At 53.6% G+C, this 17,539-nt stretch overlaps 1 protein-coding gene across 1 annotated transcript in view; it reads left to right on the top strand.

Moving 5' to 3' along the window:
- Nucleotides 1-17,539, top strand: part of LOC141245906 (centrosomal protein of 112 kDa-like) — a gene marked incomplete at its 5' end in the record, with an annotated part of 41,824 nt that overhangs the window by 21,379 nt on the left and 2,906 nt on the right. The window contains 4 exons of the mRNA XM_073669099.1: nt 3,550-3,612; nt 11,480-11,629; nt 14,059-14,148; nt 15,628-15,729. Of these exons, the coding sequence (XP_073525200.1) occupies nt 3,550-3,612; nt 11,480-11,629; nt 14,059-14,148; nt 15,628-15,729 (405 nt within the window). The remainder of the gene's footprint in view (nt 1-3,549; nt 3,613-11,479; nt 11,630-14,058; nt 14,149-15,627; nt 15,730-17,539) is intronic.

Here is a 17,539-nt window from a genome sequence, read left to right as displayed (position 1 = left end):
CCTTTTGAACATCTGACTGGTCTTTGTCACTGGTCAGGTTCTCAGTGTCTTCTCATCTTGGACATCTGGCTGGTCTTCATCACTGGTCATGTAGTTCTCAGTGTCTTTTCGTCTTGGACGTCTTCTAGCCAGTCTCCATCACTGGTCAATTTCTCAGTATCTTCTTCTTTTGGACATTATCTGGCTGGTATCCTTCACTGGTCATGTTCTCAATGTCTCCTCCTCTTGGATATCTGGCTGGTATCAGTCACTGGTCATGTTCAGTGTGTCCTCCTCTTGGACATCTGACTGGTTTCTATCACTGGTCAGGTTCTCGGTATCCTCTTCTCACAGACATCTTCTGGCTGGTCTCCTTCACTGGTCAGATTTCCAGTGTCTTCTCTTGGACATCTGTTTGTTCTCCATCACTGGTCAGGTTTTCAGTGTCTTCTTCTCTTGGACATCTTCTGGCTTGTCTCTGTCACTTGTCATGTTCCCAGTGTCTTCTCTTGGACATCTGTTTGTTCTCCATCACTGGTCAGGTTCTCAGTGTCTTCTTCTCTTGGACATCTTCTAGCTGGTCTCTGTCACTTGTCATGTTCCCAGTGTCTTCTCCTCTTGTATGTCTTGCTGGTCTCCATCACTAGTCAAGTTGTCAATGTATTTTAGTCTTGGATGTCTTCTGGCTGGTCTCCTTCACTGGTCAGATTTCCAGTGTCTTCTCCTTTTGGACATCTGTTTGGTCTCTGTCACTGGTCAGATTTCCAGTGTCTTCTCCTCTTGGACATCTGTTTGGTCTCCATCACTGGTCAGGTTCTCAGTGTCTTCTCTTGGACATCTTCTGGCTGGTCTCCATCACTGGTCAGGTGTCCAGCGTCTTCTCCTCGTGGACATCTGATTGGTCTCTGTCACTGGTCAGGTTCTCAGTGTCTTCTCTTGGACATGTTCTCTCTGGTCTCCATCACTGGTCAGGTTCTCAGTGTCTTCTCTTGGACATGTTCTCTCTGGTCTCCTTCACTGGTCAGGTTCTCAGTGTCTTCTCCTCTTGGACATCTTCTGACTGGCCTCCATCACTGGTCAGGTTCTCAGTGTCTTCTCCTCTTGGACATGTTCTCTCTGGTCTCCATCACTGGTCAGGTTCTCAGTGTCTTCTCTTGGACATCTTCTGGCTGGTCTCCATCACTGGTCAGGTGTCCAGCGTCTTCTCCTCGTGGACATCTGATTGGTCTCTGTCACTGGTCAGGTTCTCAGTGTCTTCTCTTGGACATGTTCTCTCTGGTCTCCATCACTGGTCAGGTTCTCAGTGTCTTCTCTTGGACATCTCTCTGGTCTCCTTCACTGGTCAGGTTCTCAGTGTCTTCTCCTCTTGGACATCTTCTGACTGGCCTCCATCACTGGTCAGGTTCTCAGTGTCTTCTCCTCTTGGACATGTTCTCTCTGGTCTCCATCACTGGTCAGGTTCTCAGTGTCTTCTCTTGGACATCTTCTGACTGGCCTCCATCACTTTTCAGGTGTCCAGCGTCTTCTCCTCGTGGACATCTGATTGGTCTCTGTCACTGGTCAGGTTCTCAGTGTCTTCTCTTGGACATGTTCTCTCTGGTCTCCATCACTGGTCAGGTTCTCAGTGTCTTCTCTTGGACATCTCTCTGGTCTCCTTCACTGGTCAGGTTCTCAGTGTCTTCTCCTCTTGGACATCTTCTGACTGGCCTCCATCACTGGTCAGGTTCTCAGTGTCTTCTCCTCTTGGACATGTTCTCTCTGGTCTCAATCACTGGTCAGGTTCCCAGTGTCTTCTCTTGGACATCTTCTGGCTGGTCTCCTTCACTGGTCTGATTTCCAGTGTCTTCTCCTTTTGGACATCTGTTTGGTCTCTGTCACTGGTCAGATTTCCAGTGTCTTCTCCTCTTGGACATCTGTTTGGTCTCCATCACTGGTCAGGTTCTCAGTGTCTTCTCTTGGACATCTTCTGGCTGGTCTCCATCACTGGTCAGGTGTCCAGCGTCTTCTCCTCGTGGACATCTGATTGGTCTCTGTCACTGGTCAGGTTCTCAGTGTCTTCTCTTGGACATGTTCTCTCTGGTCTCCATCACTGGTCAGGTTCTCAGTGTCTTCTCTTGGACATGTTCTCTCTGGTCTCCTTCACTGGTCAGGTTCTCAGTGTCTTCTCCTCTTGGACATCTTCTGACTGGCCTCCATCACTGCTCAGGTTCTCAGTGTCTTCTCCTCTTGGACATGTTCTCTCTGGTCTCCATCACTGGTCAGGTTCTCAGTGTCTTCTCTTGGACATCTTCTGACTGGCCTCCATCACTTTTCAGGTGTCCAGCGTCTTCTCCTCGTGGACATCTGATTGGTCTCTGTCACTGGTCAGGTTCTCAGTGTCTTCTCTTGGACATCTCTCTGGTCTCCATCACTGGTCAGGTTCTCAGTGTCTTCTCTTGGACATGTTCTCTCTGGTCTCCATCACTGATCAGGTGTCCAGCGTCTTCTCCTCTTGGACATCGGATTGGTCTCTGTCACTGGTCAGGTTCTCAGTGTCTTCTCTTGGACATCTCTCTGGTCTCCATCACTGGTCAGGTTCTCAGTGTCTTCTCTTGGACATGTTCTCTCTGGTGTCCATCACTGGTCAGGTTCTCAGTGTCTACTCCTCTTGAAAATCTGATTGGTCTCCATCACTGGTCAGGTTCTCAGTGTCTTATCTTGGACATGTTCTCTCTGGTCTCCATCACTGGTCAGGTTCTCAGTGTCTTCTCGTCTTGGACATGTTCTCTCTGGTCTCCATCACTGGTCAGGTTCTCAGTGTCTTCTCATCTTGGACATGTTCTCTCTGGTCTCCATCACTGGTCAGGTTCTCAGTATCTTCTCGTCTTGGACATGTTCTCTCTGGTCTCCATCACTGGTCAGGTTCTCAGTGTCTTCTCGTCTTGGACATGTTCTCTCTGGTCTCCATCACTGGTCAGGTTCTCAGTGTCTTCTCGTCTTGGACATGTTCTCTCTGGTCTCCATCACTGGTCAGGTTCTCAGTGTCTTCTCGTCTTGGACATGTTCTCTCTGGTCTCCATCACTGGTCAGGTTCTCAGTGTCTTCTCGTCTTGGACATGTTCTCTCTGGTCTCCATCACTGGTCAGGTTCTCAGTGTCTTCTCGTCTTGGACATGTTCTCTCTGGTCTCCATCACTGGTCAGGTTCTCAGTGTCTTCTCGTCTTGGACATGTTCTCTCTGGTCTCCATCACTGGTCAGGTTCTCAGTGTCTTCTCGTCTTGGACATGTTCTCTCTGGTCTCCATCACTGGTCAGGTTCTCAGTGTCTTCTCGTCTTGGACATGTTCTCTCTGGTCTCCATCACTGGTCAGGTTCTCACTGTCTTCTTCTCGTCTTGGACATGTTCTCTCTGGTCTCCATCACTGGTCAGGTTCTCACTGTCTTCTTCTCGTCTTGGACATCTTCTGACTGGCCTCCATCACTGGTCAGGTTCTCTGTAACCTCCGCTCCTGGGCAGGTTTTCCGTAGCCTCTGTTCCTTGGTCACCCCTCGCTTGTTGTCCGATTTCTGATCTCTGCACTTTCTCTTTCAGGCCGGAAGCCGATTACTCCAAATCGAGAAGGAATACAGCGAGAAGCTGAAGAAAAGCGCACAGGTACGGCCCCGCGAGTCACTGCCGCAGACGCGGCCATCAGCGCACAGGTACGGCCCCGCGAGTCACTGCCGCAGACGCGGCCATCAGCGCACAGGTACGGCCCCGCGAGTCACTGCCGCAGACGCGGCCATCAGCGCACAGGTACGGCCCCGCGAGTCACTGCCGCAGACGCGGCCATCAGCGCACAGGTACGGCCCCGCGAGTCACTGCCGCAGACGCGGCCATCAGCGCACAGGTACGGCCCCGCGAGTCACTGCCGCAGACGCGGCCATCAGCGCACAGGTACGGCCCCGCGAGTCACTGCCGCAGACGCGGCCATCAGCGCACAGGTACGGCCCCGCGAGTCACTGCCGCAGACGCGGCCATCAGCGCACAGGTACGGCCCCGCGAGTCACTGCCGCAGACGCGGCCATCAGCGCACAGGTACGGCCCCGCGAGTCACTGCCGCAGACGCGGCCATCAGCGCACAGGTACGGCCCCGCGAGTCACTGCCGCAGACGCGGCCATCAGCGCACAGGTACGGCCCCGCGAGTCACTGCCGCAGACGCGGCCATCAGCGCACAGGTACGGCCCCGCGAGTCACTGCCGCAGACGCGGCCATCAGCGCACAGGTACGGCCCCGCGAGTCTCTGCTGTCTGTCAGTGAATGGAAACCTTCCTGTGTACATCAACCAGCAGGAATACCTGTCCTCACCAGATACAGCTCACAGCTGAAGACTTGTTACAGTGTGTCAGTGAGATAATCCTCTATGAGGGAAGCTCAGCACAAACCTCCATCCTGTGCTGATGGGTTGTTACAGTGTATCGGGTTATCAGTGTGAGGGTCCTGTACATTGTGCTGCCCGCCGTCCAGCGACCATACTGCCTGCGTACCATCTGTAACGGGGACCCCCTGCCTCCGTATCAACTGTTACAGACCCCCGCACACCCTCTGGTTGTGGAGGATGAGACGATGTAACGGCAGAATAGTGACTGCAGCTCTGGAGGTGACTGGAGGATAAGATACGATGTAACAGCAGAATAGTGACTGCAGCTCTGGGGGTGGCTGGAGGATTAGACATGATGTAACAGCAGACTAGTGACTGCAGCTCTGGAGGTGACTGGAGGATAAGACACAATGTAACAGCAGAATAGTGACTGCAGCTCTGGAGGTGACTGGAGGATAAGACACAATGTAACAGCAGAATAGTGACTGCAGCTCTGGAGGTGACTGGAGGATAAGACACAATGTAACAGCAGAATAGTGACTGCAGCTCTGGAGGATAAGACACGATGTAACAGCAGAATAGTGACTGCAGCTCTGGAGGTGACTGGAGGATAAGACACTATGTAGCAGCAGAATAGTGACTGCAGCTCTGGAGGTGGCTGGAGGATAAGACACGATGTAACAGCAGAATAGTGACTGCAGCTTTGGAGGTGAATGGAGGGTAAGACACGATGTAACAGCAGAATAGTGACTGCAGCTCTGGAGGTGACTGGAGGATAAGACACAATGTAACAGCAGAATAGTGAGTGCAGCTTTGGAGGTGAATGGAGGGTAAGACACGATGTAACAGCAGAATAGTGACTGCAGCTCTGGAGGTGACTGGAGGATAAGACACAATGTAACAGCAGAATAGTAACTGCAGCTCTGGAGGTGACTGGAGGATAAGACACAATGTAACAGCAGAATAGTGACTGCAGCTCTGGAGGTGACTGGAGGATAAGACACAATGTAACAGCAGAATAGTGACTGCAGCTCTGGAGGTGGCTGGAGGATAAGACACGATGTAACAGCAGAATAGTGACTGCAGCTCTGGAGGTGACTGGAGGATAAGACACAATGTAACAGCAGAATAGTGACTGCAGCTCTGGAGGTGGCTGGAGGATAAGACACGATGTAGCAGCAGAATAGTGACTGCAGCTCTGGAGGAGACAGGAGGATAAGACACAATGTAACAGCAGAATAGTGAGTGCAGCTCTGGAGGTGAATGGAAGATAAGACACAATGTAACAGCAGAATAGTGAGTGCAGCTCTGGAGGTGACTGGAGGGTAAGACACGATGTAACAGCAGAATACTGACTGCAGCTCTGGAGGTGACTGGAGGATAAGACACAATGTAACAGCAGAATAGTGACTGCAGCTCTGGAGGTGACTGGAGGATAAGACACAATGTAACAGCAGAATAGTGACTGCAGCTCTGGAGGTGACTGGAGCATAAGACATGATGCAACAGAAGAATAGTGACTGCAGCTCTGGAGGTGACTGGAGCATAAGACATGATGTAACAGAAGAATAGTGACTGCAGCTCTGGAGGTGAATGGAAGATAAGACACAATGTAACAGCAGAATAGTGAGTGCAGCTCTGGAGGTGACTGGAGGGTAAGACACGATGTAACAGCAGAATAGTGACTGCAGCTCTGGAGGTGACTGGAGGATAAGACACAATGTAACAGCAGAATAGTGACTGCAGCTCTGGAGGTGACTGGAAGATAAGACACAATGTAACAGCAGAATAGTGACTGCAGCTCTGGAGGTTACTGGAGGATAAGACACAATGTAACAGCAGAATAGTGACTGCAGCTCTGGAGGATAAGACACGATGTAACAGCAGAATAGTGACTGCAGCTCTGGAGGTGACTGGAGGATAAGACACAATGTAACAGCAGAATAGTGACTGCAGCTCTGGAGGTGGCTGGAGGATAAGACACGATGTAGCAGCAGAATAGTGACTGCAGCTCTGGAGGTGGCTGGAGGATAAGACACGATGTAACAGCAGAATAGTGACTGCAGCTTTGGAGGTGAATGGAGGGTAAGACACGATGTAACAGCAGAATAGTGACTGCAGCTCTGGAGGTGACTGGAGGATAAGACACAATGTAACAGCAGAATAGTGAGTGCAGCTTTGGAGGTGAATGGAGGGTAAGACACGATGTAACAGCAGAATAGTGACTGCAGCTCTGGAGGTGACTGGAGGATAAGACACAATGTAACAGCAGAATAGTGACTGCAGCTCTGGAGGTGACTGGAGCATAAGACATGATGTAACAGCAGAATAGTGACTGGAGCATAAGACATGATGTAACAGCAGAATAGTGAGTGCAGCTTTGGAGGTGAATGGAAGATAAGACACAATGTAACAGCAGAATAGTGAGTGCAGCTCTGGAGGTGACTGGAGGGTAAGACACGATGTAACAGCAGAATAGTGACTGCAGCTCTGGAGGTGACTGGAGGATAAGACACAATGTAACAGCAGAATAGTGACTGCAGCTCTGGAGGTGACTGGAGGATAAGACACAATGTAACAGCAGAATAGTGACTGCAGCTCTGGAGGTGACTGGAGGATAAGACACAATGTAACAGCAGAATAGTGACTGCAGCTCTGGAGGCTAAGACACGATGTAACAGCAGAATAGTGACTGCAGCTCTGGAGGTGACTGGAGGATAAGACACAATGTAACAGCAGAATAGTGACTGCAGCTCTGGAGGTGGCTGGAGGATAAGACACGATGTAGCAGCAGAATAGTGACTGCAGCTCTGGAGGTGGCTGGAGGATAAGACACGATGTAACAGCAGAATAGTGACTGCAGCTTTGGAGGTGAATGGAGGGTAAGACACGATGTAACAGCAGAATAGTAACTGCAGCTCTGGAGGTGACTGGAGGATAAGACACAATGTAACAGCAGAATAGTGACTGCAGCTCTGGAGGTGACTGGAGGATAAGACACAATGTAACAGCAGAATAGTGACTGCAGCTCTGGAGGTGACTGGAGGATAAGACACAATGTAACAGCAGAATAGTGACTGCAGCTCTGGAGGTGGCTGGAGGATAAGACACGATGTAACAGCAGAATAGTGACTGCAGCTCTGGAGGTGACTGGAGGATAAGACACAATGTAACAGCAGAATAGTGACTGCAGCTCTGGAGGTGGCTGGAGGATAAGACACGATGTAACAGCAGAATAGTGACTGCAGCTCTGGAGGTGACTGGAGGATAAGACACAATGTAACAGCAGAATAGTGACTGCAGCTCTGGAGGTGACTGGAGGATAAGACACAATGTAACAGCAGAATAGTAACTGCAGCTCTGGAGGTGACTGGAGGATAAGACCTGATGTAACAGCAGAATAGTGAGTGCAGCTCTGGAGGATAAGACACGATGTAACAGCAGAATAGTGACTGCAGCTCTGGAGGTGACTGGAGGATAAGACACAATGTAACAGCAGAATAGTGACTGCAGCTCTGGAGGTGGCTGGAGGATAAGACACGATGTAGCAGCAGAATAGTGACTGCAGCTCTGGAGGTGGCTGGAGGATAAGACACGATGTAACAGCAGAATAGTGACTGCAGCTTTGGAGGTGAATGGAGGGTAAGACACGATGTAACAGCAGAATAGTGACTGCAGCTCTGGAGGTGACTGGAGGATAAGACACAATGTAACAGCAGAATAGTGAGTGCAGCTTTGGAGGTGAATGGAGGGTAAGACACGATGTAACAGCAGAATAGTGTCTGCAGCTCTGGAGGTGACTGGAAGATAAGACAATGTAACAGCAGAATAGTGACTGCAGCTCTGGAGGTGACTGGAGGATAAGACACAATGTAACAGCAGAATAGTAACTGCAGCTCTGGAGGTGACTGGAGGATAAGACCTGATGTAACAGCAGAATAGTGACTGCAGCTCTGGAGGTGACTGGAGGATAAGACACAATGTAACAGCAGAATAGTGACTGCAGCTCTGGAGGTGACTGGAGGATAAGACACAATGTAACAGCAGAATAGTGACTGCAGCTCTGGAGGTGGCTGGAGGATAAGACACGATGTAACAGCAGAATAGTGACTGCAGCTCTGGAGGTGACTGGAGGATAAGACACAATGTAACAGCAGAATAGTGAGTGCAGCTCTGGAGGTGACTGGAGGATAAGACACGATGTAACAGCAGAATAGTAAGTGCAGTTCTGGAAGTGACTGGAGGATAAGACGTGATGTAACAGCAGAATAGTGACTGCAGCTCTGGAGGTGACTGGAGGATAAGACACGATGTAACAGCAGAATAGTGACTGCAGCTCTGGAGGTGACTGGAGGATAAGACACGATGTAACAGCAGAATAGTGACTGCAGCTCTGGAGGTGACTGGAGGATAAGACGTGATGTAACAGCAGAATAGTGAGTGCAGCTCTGGAGGTGACTGGAGGATAAGACACGATGTAACGGCAGAATAGTGAGTGCAGCTCTGGAGGTGACTGGAGGATAAGACACGATGTAACGGCAGAATAGTGACTGCAGCTCTGGAGGTGACTGGACGATAAGACATGATGTAACGGCATTACTGTGACTGCAGCTCTGGAGGTGACTGGAGGATAAGACACGATGTAACGGCAGAATAGTGACTGCAGCTCTGGAGGTGACTGGAGGATAAGACATGATGTAACGACATTACTGTGACTGCAGCTCTGGAGGTGACTGGAGAAGTTTGTGTGTTTCACATTAGACTCTTTACATTTAATTGATAATGAACTGTTGTGTGTCCATTGTCCTACCTCGTTCAGTACTCCCACAATGCCCTGCTCCTCTCCTGTGACTGGGCGGGCCTTGTCGCCCTGTTCATCCTGAGCCTTCTGGTTCATGAACCTGATGCCAGATCAGCAGGGAGGACTGATACTGCTGGGGCAGGCGGTTCTGTAGCTTAGTTCATGGTTGATCTGAGGTGTCGCCTTCACTTCTGGACATGGGGCAAAGATCTCAGCCCGGGAAGGTCACACAGAACGACCCGCAGCTCTCTGCTGCCCCCTATCATCCGGACTATTACACGATTGGCCGATGATTAACTGTGGAGGCCGCGGCTGCTTCCATTACTAGGCCAGTTATCGAGAAACTAACAGTGAACGTATAGTATATACACCTCCGATTCCAGCACATAAAATATATATATATACCCCGGTACGGTCACTGCGAATTCCACGATAACCCAAGAAAGGTTATTAGCTGCCACCACCGGCCGGCTGGGTGGACGCCTGGTTCTTGTTCTGGTAGCGGATGACTTTGGGGTGCGGGGAACAGAACTATAAATGTTATATTTAATCCAGAACGATGGGCAGCGTTTATAACAAATATACAAAAGATTTTACAATGGGGACAAAACAATACAGAATATACAGTTACATAAAATAAAAGGGATAAAACAATACAGAATATACAGTTACATAAAATAAAAGGGATAAAACAATACAGAATATACAGTTACATAAAATAAAAGGGATAAAACAATACAGAATATACAGTTACATAAAATTAAAAGGGATAAAACAGAAGAAACTTCCTACACAGATCGCAGAGACGAGTCAGCAGCGGATGGAAGCACTCCGATGGAAAACCTCCAGTTATCGGGATCTGCACCTCAAAAACATCTCCAGAATCCCACCTTTTCTTACCTTTGACTCTGTAATAACTGTTTACTGATTCCTTCTCATCTGGACTATTACAACTCTCTACTAATCGGTCTCCCTCTTACTAAACTTTCCTCTCTAAAGTCCATCTTGAATGCGGCAGCCAGGATCATATTCCTCTCCAGCCGCTACACCGGCGCCTCCACCCTGTGCCAGTCATTACACTGGTTACCCATCCACTACAGAGTCCAATATAAACTTATCACTCACACCCACATAGCGTTCCATGCTTCACTACCGCCCTACATCTCCTCCTTCGTCAGTCTACCACCCTACCCGTGCTAATAGCCTAAGAGTAACATCCTCAATAATCCGAACCTCCCACTCCCGTCTCCAAGACTTCTCACGTGCTGCACCAATTCTTTGGAATGCACTACCCAGGAGACTTCGATTAATCCCCAATACCCACAGTGTTAGCTTGCCCTAAAAGCGCATTTCTTTCGACTGGCCTATCGCCTCACCTCTAACTATCCATTTTTTTCCCCCATACAACACTTCCTTCCAAATCCAGTCCCTCGTATCGTCTGGTCACACACCCCCATGTCTGTCCTGTACACATACTGGTTGACGATTGCTGCATTAGGTGATTACCCTATTTATTACATTGATGGCTAACCGTACAACGCAAGCAATTGCTACCATCCACCTTTCTTGTCTCCCCATTTCCTCATAGATTGTAGCTTGCAGGCAGGGTCCTCACTCCTCCTGGTATCTGTAGATTTATGTGATTATAGAATAACAATAATGTCTTTTATTGTCTGTACAAATCCCCTCTAAAATGTAAAGTGCTGCGGAATATGTTGGCGCTATAGAAATAGAATAATTATTATTACCCACATGACCTGGCTGTTGTCAGTTATCTGGTCACTGTTGATTTGTGGCTTATTGACTAGGGGTTACAGTTATGAGAAAATATGCATCTTCGTCCCTGATTCGCCCTGCAGCTGAAAATGTATGTCCCATCAGTATCGGATTTATACAAACTTTGATATTCAACATTTTCTTTCAGAGTCCTTAAGTCTAGGCTGGCTATTGTAAATATAACCACAGTGTCACTTGAATCCAACATGCATCTCCTGTGGACAAAAGGGTTTTCACTGCTGTGTTTATGTGTAAACACCTGTACCCTATTGTTGTCCAACCTTTTGAAAAGGCTTCCCCTTGTCTCAATACCTGTTCGAACTATAACTCTTTGTGTTTGCACAATAGACATCCTCGTTAGTACTGCTGGGGTCTTTTGTCCTAAAAGGAGCTCTTGCATGTTAATTAAGATGGTTCACATCCAATTTGCTACTTGTATTAGTCTATTCCAAGAGTGTCACACAGATTAGCAGTAGGAGAAGAGCTTGCAATCTGAGCTGACAGAGGAGGGAGGGGGGTGAATATGGCTACAGAGATTTTAATATTTCCTATGACAACGTGGCTCACATTCCTCGCCTTCCAGGTGGTCAGTGACCTCCAGACGACCATCGCCTCCCTGCGAGAGGAGAGCGGCCACCAGCAGCTCAACGCCGAGAGGAGACTGCAGGAGGCCGCACAGAACTACGAGGACGACAAGAAGCAAATGACCAGAGAGTACGAGAAGGCGATAAAGGTGCGGGTCACATTGCACTGATGAGATGGTGCGTGTCACATTGCACTGATGACGTGGTGCTGGTCACATTGCACTGATGAGATGGTGCAGGTCACATTGCACTGGTGACGTGGTGCAGGTCACATTGCACTGATGACGTGGTGCAGGTCACATTGCACTGATGAGATGGTGCAGGTCACATTGCACTGATGACGTGGTGCAGGTCACATTGCACTGATGAGATGGTGCAGGTCACGTTGCACTGATCACACGGTGCGGGTCACATTGCACTGATGAGATGGTGCGTGTCACATTGCACTGATGACGTGGTGCGTGTCACATTGCACTGATGACGTGGTGCGTGTCACATTGCGCTGATGACGTGGTGCGTGTCACATTGCGCTGATGACGTGGTGCGTGTCACATTGCGCTGATGACGTGGTGCAGGTCACATTGCGCTGATGACGTGGTGCAGGTCACATTGCGCTGATGACGTGGTGCAGGTCACGTTGCACTGATCACACGGTGCGGGTCACATTGCCCTGATGAGATGGTGCGGGTTCACGTTGCGCTGGTGACGCGGTGCGGGTCACGTTGCGCTGGTGACGCGGTGCGGGGTCCCGTTGCGCTGGTGACGCGGTGCGGGGTCCCGTTGCGCTGGTGACGCGGTGCGGGGTCCCGTTGCGCTGATGACGCGGTGCGGGGTCCCGTTGCGCTGATGACGCGGTGCGGAGTCCCGTTGCGCTGATGACGCGGTGCGGGGTCCCGTTGCGCTGATGACGCGGTGCGGGGTCCCGTTGCGCTGATGACGCGGTGCGGGGTCCCGTTGCGCTGATGACGCGGTGCGGGGTCCCGTTGCGCTGATGACGCGGTGCGGGGTGCCGTTGCGCTGATGACGCGGTGCGGGGTGCCGTTGCGCTGATGACGCGGTGCGGGGTGCCGTTGCGCTGATGACGCGGTGCGGGGTGCCGTTGCGCTGATGACGCGGTGCGGGGTGCCGTTGCGCTGATGACGCGGTGCGGGGTGCCGTTGCGCTGATGACGCGGTGCGGGGTGCCGTTGCGCTGATGACGCGGTGCGGGGTGCCGTTGCGCTGATGACGCGGTGCGGGGTGCCGTTGCGCTGATGACGCGGTGCGGGGTGCCGTTGCGCTGATGACGCGGTGCGGGGTGCCGTTGCGCTGATGACGCGGTGCGGGGTGCCGTTGCGCTGATGACGCGGTGCGGGGTGCCGTTGCGCTGATGACGCGGTGCGGGTCAGATTGCACAGACTAGATTGTACAGATCAGAAGGTCCGCCGGCTGCTAAGTACAATCTTACCCGTCCTCTGCTGATTGTTTTGTGCTCGGGTGCCGAGCCCGTGTCATATCCGCAGCTGTAATCTTTAGAGCGATGACATCACAGTTCAGTCCTTGGGATAAGTTTGTGCCCCCCTCAGCGCTTCCTGACCTGGCGGGCAGCCGTCCTCCTCCTGTCAGGGCTCAGAATGGCTGTCCATAACGCCGGACCCCTGAGGGCGGTGGGAAGCTGCCTGGCAGAGCTTGTGGAAGAGATTGGGGGCAGCAGGGTCTGCGGTGTCTGCTCCGCACTCCACACACTGATGATGATCACAGGTTTTATGTCACCATGGGAGGGACCCTGCGCTCCACTCATCCTGAGCCTCCTGCTTCATGTATACACACCACGAAAGGAAAGATTCCCGGCAGCAGGAATGTGGCCGCCGCGTGCGAGGGGCCGCCGCATGGATCAGCTTATACCAGGCGGTGCAGGACGCTCTCACACTGTGGGGTCCTCTGCATGAACCCCCAGGAGGGGCCCGCGGACTCCTAGAGTCTTATATGGTGACATTAGGGGTGTACTTTTATGTGACCGCACGGATTTGTGCAAGTCCTAGGGCTGAGAACCCAGCACGTGGTGATTGCTGGCCAGCCGAGACCCCGGACCGCAGAGTCGCTTGTTGGGCGTCTGGCCGCCCGCTTGTTGGGCGTCTGGCCGCCCGCTTGTTGGGCGTCTGGCCGCCCGCTTGTTGGGCGTCTGGCCGCCCGCTTGTTGGGCGTCTGGCCGCCCGCTTGTTGGGCGTCTGGCCGCCCGCTTGTTGGGCGTCTCGTGTGTTGTGTTGCAGCTCCTGCGAGATGTGGTTACCGGTTCCCGTCCCCCTAGGGTCAACCAGCAGAGTTGGTTGTTAGTGCGTGTCTCGCCGTCTGTTGTTGCCTGTCTCGCGATCACTTGTTGCACATCTCGCAGTCGATTGTTACATGTCTCGTGTGTTGTGTTGCGCTTCTCACAGTTGGTTGTTACAGGGCTCACGGTCCGTTGTTGCGCGTCTCGCCGTCAGTTGTTGCGTTTCTCGTAGGCCGTTTATTCTGCATCTCGCAGTTGGTTGTTGCGCATGTCACGGATGGTTGGTGCATGTCTCACAGTCGGTTGTTATGTCTCATGTGCTGTGTTGCAGCTCCTGCAGGACGAGGGCAGCGGTTACTGCACGCGGCTGCGGTTCTTGGAGAAGAATCTTCAGGACAAGGAGCTGGAGCTGCAGGAGCAGGTGAGACCCCCGCCGCCATCTCCCACCCGCAGGAGGACCACAGCCACTGACGCATCCTATCATCCCTGGCTGCGGCCACCGTGCGCCAATCATCACCGGGGTGTAGTCAGGAACATTCCCAGGGTTGTCAGCTTAGGGCCGCCCCCGCCTAGTCAGCGCGCACCGCCCCCGCCTAGTCAGCGTCCTTCTCCCCCCCCGCCAAATCAGCGCCCGCCGCTGTTCTCTCCAATCGTCTTTGATTGGAGACATTCAGTGATGGGATTCCTGCTTACACCTGATGTGCATCTCACTACAGTAACCAAGATCATAATTCGGATTGATGTTTTAATCAGGATTTTACCTTTCCCCAGAGACCAAACATGACATGTCTGGTGTCAGTTATCTGGGCACTATGGATTTGGGGCTTATAGGCATCTGTTACATTTTCATCTTCAGGATGAATCAGGGAAGAAGATGCATGCTTTCACATAATTGTATGTCTATCGGATCTATACAAACTCCTATAATCATAATTTTCTTTGACCCCAGACGTATGTCTACCAATGTATCCTGTGACTGAAGGGGCTTTTCCACGTCTGTCTCTATGTGTAACCACATGTCTCTCTTGTTGTCCAACCCTCTGAAAAGGCTTTTCCTGTTTCAATTACCAGTCCAATCTATAACTCTTTGTCTACACGCAAGCCTCGTTGACAGCCTCGTTGATACTGCGGGGGTCTTTCACTTCCAAAAGGAGCTGCTTGCATTTTAAGTAGGGTTGCCACTTCCCAATTTCCTACTGCTTTACGTCCGTTATACCAGGCAGCTCAGATTGCAAGCTCTTGTCCTGCTGCACCAGAGCGAAGAGGGGGGTGAATGCCTCCGTCACTGGGGGCTTCAGAGATCAGTCACATCCAGGTCTCAGGCCGCGAATATCCGATATTACAGCACAGACCGCGAGCGCTGGAAACTACACATCTGTACCAGGGAGCTCTGCATCTCTGCTCATCCTCCAGAGCTGTACTCACTATTCTGCTGTTACATCACGGTTCATCCTCCAGAGCTGTACTCTCTATTCTGCTTTTACATCACGGTTCATCCTCCAGAGCTGCACTCACTATTCTGCTGTTACATCAAGGCTCACCCTCCAGTCACCTCCAGAGCTGCATGGCACATGGATATGATGGTAGCCGCAGCGATTCCTTTCCCTGCGCTCTGTGGGTGTGTATCCCCGTCTGTCTTCGGATCATCCCCCCCATCATTTGCCGTGGGGTGAGAGGATCTTCGTGCTCCGCTCGCTCCTGGCCGCTCTCATCCTCTGGACATCTGCCGACCAGATGACCCCCCCACATTCTGCTCCGTTGTAGTCCTATATGAAGGGGTCTTCATTTTCCTACCTTGGTCTCGGAGTGGTCCATGACCGGGGGAGGGGCTGATACGACAATGACTGCCATGCTGACTGTTTCCTCGCAGTGAACTCACCCTCCACCATTTCTCTCACAGATCACTCACATCCGTCAGGAGTACGAGCTGAAGATCTGTGGCCTGATGCCGGCCGCCCTGCGCCACGAGCTGGAGGACACCATCAGCTCTCTGAAGTCCCAGGTAACGGGTCATAGATCCCTGCGATCCGCGAGGCCGACGCCTGCGCTCCCTCCGAGAGGGAAGACAGGGGCCGACGCCTGCGCTCCCTCCGAGAAGGAAGGGGCCGACGCCTGCGCTCCCTCCGAGAGGGAAGGAAGGGGCCGACGCCTGCGCTCCCTCCGAGAGGGAAGGAAGGGGCCGACGCCGGCGCTCCCTCCGAGAGGGAAGAAAGGGGCCGACGCCGGCGCTCCCTCCGAGAGGGAAGAAAGGGGCCGACGCCGGCGCTCCCTCCGAGAGGGAAGGAAGGGGCCGACGCCTGCGCTCCCTCCGAGAGGGAAGGAAGGGGCCGACGCCTGCGCTCCCTCCGAGAAAGAAGGGGCCGACGCCTGCGCTCCCTCCGAGAGGGAAGACAGGGGCCGACGCCGGCGCTCCCTCCGAGAAAGAAGGGGCCGACGCCTGCGCTCCCTTCGAGAGGGAAGGAAGGGGCCGACGCCTGCGCTCCCTCCGAGAGGGAAGGAAGGGGCCGACGCCTGCGCTCCCTCCGAGAAAGAAGGGGCCGACGCCTGCGCTCCCTCCGAGAGGGAAGGAAGGGGCCGACGCCTGCGCTCCCTCCGAGAGGGAAGGAAGGGGCCGGCGCTACCTCCGAGAGGGAAGAAAGGGGCCGACGCCTGCGCTACCTCCGAGAGGGAAGAAAGGGGCCGACGCCTGCGCTACCTCCGAGAGGGAAGAAAGGGGCCGACGCCTGCGCTCCCTCCGAGAGGGAAGGAAGGGGCCGACGCCTGCGCTCCCTCCGAGAGGGAAGAAAGGGGCCGACGCCGGCGCTCCCTCCGAGAGGGAAGGAAGGGGCCGACGCCTGCGCTCCCTCCGAGAGGGAAGGAAGGGGCCGACGCCTGCGCTCCCTCCGAGAGGGAAGGAAGGGGCCGACGCCTGCGCTCCCTCCGAGTGGGAAGAAAGGGGCCGGCGCTCCCTCCGAGAAAGAAGGGGCCGACGCCTGCGCTCCCTCCGAGAGGGAAGACAGGGGCCGACGCCGGCGCTCCCTCCGAGAAAGAAGGGGCCGACGCCTGCGCTCCCTTCGAGAGGGAAGGAAGGGGCCGACGCCTGCGCTCCCTCCGAGAGGGAAGGAAGGGGCCGACGCCTGCGCTCCCTCCGAGAGGGAAGGAAGGGGCCGACGCCTGCGCTCCCTCCGAGAGGGAAGGAAGGGGCCGACGCCTGCGCTCCCTCCGAGAGGGAAGGAAGGGGCCGACGCCGGCGCTACCTCCGAGAGGGAAGGAAGGGGCCGACGCCTGCGCTACCTCCGAGAGGGAAGAAAGGGGCCGACGCCTGCGCTCCCTCCGAGAGGGAAGGAAGGGGCCGACGCCTGCGCTCCCTCCGAGAGGGAAGGAAGGGGCCGACGCCCGCGCTCCCTCCGAGAGGGAAGAAAGGGGCCGACGCCGGCGCTCCCTCCGAGAGGGAAGGAAGGGGCCGACGCCGGCGCTCCCTCCGAGAGGGAAGGAAGGGGCCGACGCCTGCGCTCCCTCCGAGAGGGAAGGAAGGGGCCGACGCCTGCGCTCCCTCCGAGAGGGAAGGAAGGGGCCGGCGCTCCCTCCGAGAAAGAAGGGGCCGACGCCTGCGCACCCTCCGAGAGGGAAGGAAGGGGCCGACGCCTGCGCTCCCTCCGAGAGGGAAGGAAGGGGCCGACGCCCGCGCTCCCTCCGAGAGGGAAGGAAGGGGCCGACGCCCGCGCTCCCTCCGAGAGGGAAGGAAGGGGCCGACGCCCGCGCTCCCTCCGAGAGGGAAGGAAGGGGCCGACGCCCGCGCTCCCTCCGAGAGGGAAGGAAGGGGCCGACGCCCG

Source organism: Phyllobates terribilis, unplaced genomic scaffold, assembly GCF_046119375.1.
Source record: "Phyllobates terribilis strain yellow unplaced genomic scaffold, ASM4611937v1 Scaffold_2312__1_contigs__length_143223, whole genome shotgun sequence".
Lineage (NCBI taxonomy): Eukaryota > Metazoa > Chordata > Amphibia > Anura > Dendrobatidae > Phyllobates > Phyllobates terribilis.
This window is presented reverse-complemented; position numbering and strand designations above follow the sequence as displayed.